At 47.0% G+C, this 6,519-nt stretch overlaps 1 protein-coding gene across 1 annotated transcript; it reads right to left on the bottom strand.

Annotated features, from left to right (window-relative positions):
* Positions 1–1,366: 1,366 nt before the first annotated feature.
* HOXA10 (homeobox A10) lies at positions 1,367–5,540 on the bottom strand. The gene is given in 3 exon segments (XM_008632026.2): positions 1,367–2,883; positions 4,299–4,600; positions 4,602–5,540. Coding segments are annotated over 3 exon segments (1,092 nt in total). The 5' UTR covers positions 5,117–5,540; the 3' UTR covers positions 1,367–2,608.
* Between the last annotated feature and the right edge of the window lie 979 nt (positions 5,541–6,519).

Genomic DNA, 6,519 nt, shown 5'->3' with positions numbered 1-6,519 from the left:
AATCCAGATTGAAAAATAAACCAGCCACCCACCTCCCCCCGGCCCCCCGAGCTCGACCCACGCCGAGCGGAATGCAAAAACGCACCTGACCTTGAATGCAGCCAACGAGATATATTAAAAACCCGCAAGCAGGCAGGGACTCGCTTAGGAGCTAGCTAACCTTGAAGAACTTGTCAAGCTTCCCCCCTCGGCTGCCGTGTTTATCTGAGGAATCAAAGGAGGCTCCGCTGCAGATGGGAAACAATGGCATTGGGACTTGACGCCTACAGTTCACTTCGCGCTAAGATTTCTTCGGGCAGAAAGGACCCTCGCACCAAGCATACCTGGTGATGATATCAACTGAAGTAATTAAGGCAGTTTCGTGCTGTAGAGAGAAAGGTGGAGCCCCAACAACATGAAACTACCTAAACCACAGAGCAGTTCTCAGGCGCTAATTATTACTTTCCCCATTGCCGTGGTCCCACACACACACGCGCGCGCGGGCAGCTTTCGCCTTTCCATGCAGATGTAATCGGGGAAAAAAGGGCCGTGCACGACAATGTTACATCACGAAAAGCTAACGGGTCCCAAGAAGCCCGGGTTCAAAGTCTGTCCCCCCCCTCCTCCCGGCATACATATACCCTTGCAAGGAAGCATTAGCTGTCCCTTTTCTTCCAGCCTTCCTTTTGCCTTCCCTTTGTGCAAGACTCTATTAGCTAAACATGCAGCAGGGAAGAGAGGATGCGGGGAAAAAGAAAAAAAAAAAAGGCAGTCTGTGTGAAATAAGCTCTTCCACATGCAGCCAGGTAGGGAATAGTCTTGTCTGGAGGGGCCCGCTAGCAGGGAGGCGAGGCTGGGTTCCCCCCCCTCCCCATGAGCTCACCTTTACGATTTCTTCTCGGCCCTGAGATAAAGCTAGAATTTTGTCAACGTCCTCTGGAGTTAAAGATCTCTGCACACTTGTAGGTGTTCGATAAACAAAAAAAAAAAAAAAAAAAAAAAAAAAAAAAAAAAAAAAAAAAATTTTTCCCCTACCCTCAAAAAAAAAAAAAAAAAAAAAAAAGAAGAAATATATCTTTTCCCTACTCTCAAGAAATAGTAATTTGCTTCCTCAGTCTATGCAGTTCCTCAGTCAACTGAAACCACTCGTTCAAGACAGCAACAATCCAGATATACTAGCAAGTCATAAAACTGAACAAAAGCCGACAAACCTTAGAGCACCATCGCTATATGGCCCAGACAAATTACGACCGTCTAGGTAATATTTAAATAGATTCCTAAAGTAATTGCAGGGGGTTTAGGCAACTATTCCTGTTGTAAAAGTTCTCGAAGACATAAAGTAGAACCTGAGGATAAACAGTCACAAAAAGAGGTAAAATTAAAAGGATTCATTCCACGTTTTTTTTATTCTTCTATGAGAACATAAACATCGTCTTTTTCACGCACAGCAGCATTACAACAATATTAATTTATTCCGATTTAAGGTAAGAACTAGATATAGCTAGAACTAACATTTATAATAACGATAAAATGCATTTGCTTAAAACAGTATCGGCATTTTAATAATAATAGACATTTATTCATATCTGTATTTATAGCTTTTCCCCTTCTTTCTTTTTTTTAAACTTTTTAAATTTTTTCACCTATATGTTTGACCCTTTAATGCATGTAACTTCACAGTATAAAGGAAGGCGAACATATTCTCCCTCGCAATCTCAGACTCTGGCTCAGAAAGTCCATCTGATGTTCAGGATATATACTTTTCAGTGAAATTAGTGAGGAAAAAAGTGACTATTTTCTTCTCAAGGGGGAATTTCTGTGTGCTTGTCATGCGTTACCAATGGTAACGTTATATATAGACACAAAAGAAAATCACCAAATTCACATATTTAAGCAAAACTACATTAAGTAAATATCTACAACCAGCGAGAGGAATTCGGAGGTAAGTGTAATAATTTAGTCCATGAGTAAAACGAAATCTTTTATACCTTTAAAGAGAAGATATTTCATTTTCCTGGCCAAATTTAAAGCTGTAATATTGACTTCTATGGTAAAGTGTAAAAAAAAAAATAAAAAAAGAAAAAAAGAAAAGAAAATCACTCCTAACACCCGTTCCCGAGAAACTCCTTTAAAGGATGCCTGCATTTCATTATTTTAAGTCCTGCTTTTCGAAGGAAAAAAGGGGGAGGGGGAGAAACGGCAAACAGAGAAGGGGAAAGCTTCCAATATATAGAAATATGGCAACGCTTGAATTCTTCATTGTGCAGCTACATACAGTCCAAGTTACAGCACTTATATTTTAAAAGAATGTACCTTTAGCCGAGATTGTTTACTTTTCAGAGAGACAGATGGGGGAAAACATATTTTCAGGTTCTGAAATGGTATTTTTGTGTTTCAAAGCTTAGAGGAACAAATTAGCCCCGGGAAAGGCTGAAGGAAGAGGGGAGGTTCACACACGGCATTTTGTGCTTTAGCTTGACTTTAGTCAGCCCACCCTCCAAAGTAGCTCTTAAGAGGTTAAGGACATATTGAGAGCGCCTAAAATCGTTAATCCATACAGGTGCGGATGAATACAGCCTAGGAAAATGATACTGGCTCTTTAAACCATAAAGATGTGTTTATAGGTTCATCAAGAGAAATTAAAGTTGGCTGTGAGCTCCCGAATCCTATTCTCTCTGTTCATTTTCTTCAGTTTCATTCTGCGGTTCTGAAACCAGATTTTAACTTGTCTGTCTGTGAGGTGGACTGTGCGGCTGATCTCTAGGCGACGCTCACGAGTCAGGTACATATTGAATAGAAACTCCTTTTCCAGCTCGAGAGTTTGATGCTTGGTATAGGGGCATCGTTTCTTTCTGCCACTTTTTGCCGTGAGCCAGTTTGCTGCATTTTCTCCTTTTGAATTGCCTAGTTTTGAGAAAGTAAAAAATGGACGTTACCATCGGGTAGGAGGCAAAGAGCTGTGGGGGAGAGGGTGGAAGGAGCATCTGTGCGTGTGTCTGTGTCTGTGTGTGCGGTGGGCTCACTCCGCCAGCTGCAGAGAGTTGGAATGTGGGGTATCCTTGAGAGAACCGAGAGCTTCAAAACGGTTTCCCAAAGATTTTGGGTATGTCCGGGTAAGAACTGCCACTGCTCAAAAAACCTCCGGACAGCCTCTGGCGGGGCAGCGTGCCCCAGATTGTAGTTCATCTCCGACCCTCCAAAACGAGCTCCTACCCTCTCCCTGTCGGCCATTCCGAGCCCTCTGGTACTGGTGGCAGCTGGTGAAGGGCCTGCAGTCTTATTTCCTTCCCCCCAAGCACCTGCTTCCAAAAAAACAAAGCCTCCGGATCCGGACTTTGTGAGTGTGCTACGGAGGTGGAAAACAAGGTGAGCTGGGGAGCTGGAGCCTCCCTGCCTTCACCCCTGCCTTTCCGGAGAGTTTCGCCATGGCCTTCTCTTTTCCAACCATTTTGGGGAAGAAAAAATAGAGTCATAACAATAATAAAAAAGTTTCGAGGTGATTTCTATCAGTGGAACTGGCTGGGAAAGAGGTAACACCAATCCCTTGATGGCTCAGAGTGGTTAGTGGTTTGGGGTTGGCTCTCTAATGGCTTTTCGCTGACCCTTTTTTCCCCCCCTTTTCTTTAAATACTATTTTCCAACGGGTCGCCTGAAAGGAATAACAGGGCGTCTGAAATGCGGACGGAGAGAAGCTCCTGAAAAGTCTGCCGTCCGAAGAAGGGGAGTTATTTTTTGCCATGGGTGCCCGAAAGGGAAATATGTAAGGAAATGTATAAATAACATCTCTGTTATCTAGTGTAGATGCTGAAGGATATTCGCTGTGCATTCATCAGTCTAATTTGATAGCAGCTCATAGATGGCACATTTCAGCGCGGCTGTTATTCCGAAAAGCATTCTGGATCGTAAAATATAACTTACCGCGTTAATAGGTTTATTTATTGGCACTGCCTATTGCTTATTTTGGATGCTTTACAAATATCTCTGTTATCTGGTAGGCACCTTCACATCACGGGGGAGAGATTGATCTTGTTTTTCTATATGTTTAAGCAGCATGCAGGCTAAAGTTGCCCATAGCAGAGGCTCTAAGGGTTTTAAACTACAGGACGGACATTAATTTTTACGGCAACCCCATGCCCGAATATTACAAAGTTCAGAAGGTCAGTCTGAGCAGCGCTTCTTGGCAGCCCTGCGGGGCAGCTGGGATCCTCCTTTCGCATCTCAATGCCGCTATGATCCTCAACGACTATTTTTTTTCTTTCTTTTTTTTTTTTCTTTCTCTTTAATCATCACTACCACCATCACCATCATCATTCGCTTACCTACAGGCTCTTTCTCGGGAGAAGCTTTGCTGCTCTCTGACGGAGCTGGAGAGAGCTCCTCTGCGGTGGAAGATGAAGCCTGAGTCTCGTCCTCCCTCTGGGAGACGCACGCCAAGGGGCTTGGGGAGCGTTCCTCATCCTCCTTCCTCCCCGCGTCCGGGACGGGAGGCAAAGATGGAGGCGTCTGGAAGCGGCCGGGGGGCTGCGGAGGGAAAGGGGCAGCCCCGGCTGGCCCCGCGCCGTAGTTCTTGGAAGTGCCATAAGCCTGGGAGAGGCGGAAGTAGCCCGGGACGGGGACCCCGCCCGCTGCTGGCTGGTCTGCCCTCGGCATGCAGCCGGGGGAAGGGAGCGAGGTCTGTGGCGGCCGAGCTCTTGGGGCATTTCTCTGAGTCATAGAGGCAGTAGGAACTCTCCTCCTTAATGCTTGGAGCGAAGGAGCACGAGGTGGCCTGCTGGCTCTCCGGCTCTTCCATGCGACAGGACCGGGGGGGATCTAGCCACACTTCCATCCCTGACACGTAGGAGTGCGAGCTGGGGACCATGCTTTGAGAAGTACCTTCATTGCGTTTGCTCAGAACGGGGAAAAGTCCGCAGCTTTGCAGCCCGTAGGACAGATCGGACGCCTGTGGCAGGTAGATACCACTGTTGGGATAGTAGCCGCCTCCGCCTCCGCCTCCGCCTCCTGCTCCCGCCGCTTCCCCTCTGCCCGAGCTGATCAGGGAGTCTACCAAAAAAGAGTTTGCAGCCGGGCTCTCGGAGCATGACATTGTTGTGGAATAATTTGGCGAAGGGAGCAGATAGCCCTTTCTGGCTGACATTTCTTGTGCAAAACATGCTGAATATGATGAGAGATACCCCCGCACCACGGCAGGCCCCTGCAGCCAATGGAAGCCCGGGCCTCCCCAGCAACCCCTCCCCGTCTGGTTTCGTATGCACAGAGCTGCTCTCAGGTCGACCTCTGAATTTGGAAGATAGATGTATATTAATGTGTAATATGGATTTCCATACACACAGGCGCGCTCTTCGACCACATGGACGAGCGCCTGCGTCCAGGCGGGAGCCGCGCTCCCGGGAAGGGGAAGGGGAAAGGAAAGGAGAGGGCTGTGCTGGTACTGGCTCCAAGTTTTGCTCCCCTCTTATCACACGCACCGCTATAAAATAGCCCGGCGGTCCTGATGTTTATTATACCTAGGCTGAAGCAGTGTCCAGATGAAGCTTTTACTATCGCTCCTCTCTCCCCGTGGCTGGGCTTTCCAGCAGCAATGCCTGCTCACCTCCCTGTACAGCCTATGTGTCACACGAAATTAATAAAGCCACGGCTCGCCTGGTGTTTTATGCTCAGCCTTTGCTCATTTTATTTGATTGTCTCGTTTTTTTAAGAAATAAAAGACGTGTTATTGTTTATCACGGATCATTGGAAACCGTAAAGGGGCCTGGTGCCTTCCGCGTTAAACTACCGAGGAAGGGGGCTGCTTGCAGCCTAACATCACCGCCACGACGCCAGGCTGGGCTTAATTTTCCTGGAGATAAAATGCTCGCCGCTGCGCTGAGGAATCTCTTAGGGAGCAATGCCACTCTGGGAGGATTGATTGTGCGGTTGCAGCTTCTAATGCTTTAGTTAACGCTAGATTCTTCCTGAGGTCTGATTACCATTTAAAATATAAAGCCAGACATATGTCACAGAAAGAATCCAGACTCGAGCAGTTCAAATGGATCCTCGCAGGATGCTGTGCACCGTGTTTATTGATGTGTTTATATTTGGACGATCATTTTTATATCTCCCCTCCCTCCCGCTCCATTTGGGTCTTTTCACTTTTTGCCTCTTCAAAAGCATCGTCTCCGTTAAGCAATGTACTAAATAATAGAAATAAGAGTAGCTAGATAAATACCGAGCTACTAGACAGTCCAGCCCAGTCAATATGTAATTGTGGCGGAGGTAGCAGACAGATAGCAGACAGGCAGGGACGCAGACAGAGAGACAGATAGATTTCGTAATGAAATGCTTAATGAGGACTTGCTTTCACTTCCATCATCTCCCGCTTATGCCATTTTGAAGTCGCCTTACTGCCTGGCCCGCGGAACTAAGGGCACTTTAGTTCAAGGGAAGCCTGAGGCTGCCCAGTTCACGCTGCCCACCCCTGAGGAGCATCACTCGCTCCTCTCCACGCACACCGCCTGGAGAAGCAGCCGTCGACCGCTTTCCGCTTCCAGCTGGCCGGGC

The sequence above is a fragment of the Corvus brachyrhynchos genome, unplaced genomic scaffold, assembly GCF_000691975.1.
Source record: "Corvus brachyrhynchos isolate BGI_N302 unplaced genomic scaffold, ASM69197v1 scaffold53, whole genome shotgun sequence".
NCBI lineage: Eukaryota > Metazoa > Chordata > Aves > Passeriformes > Corvidae > Corvus > Corvus brachyrhynchos.
The sequence above is the reverse complement of the archived record's forward strand: the minus strand, read 5'-3'. Positions and strand labels throughout refer to the sequence as shown.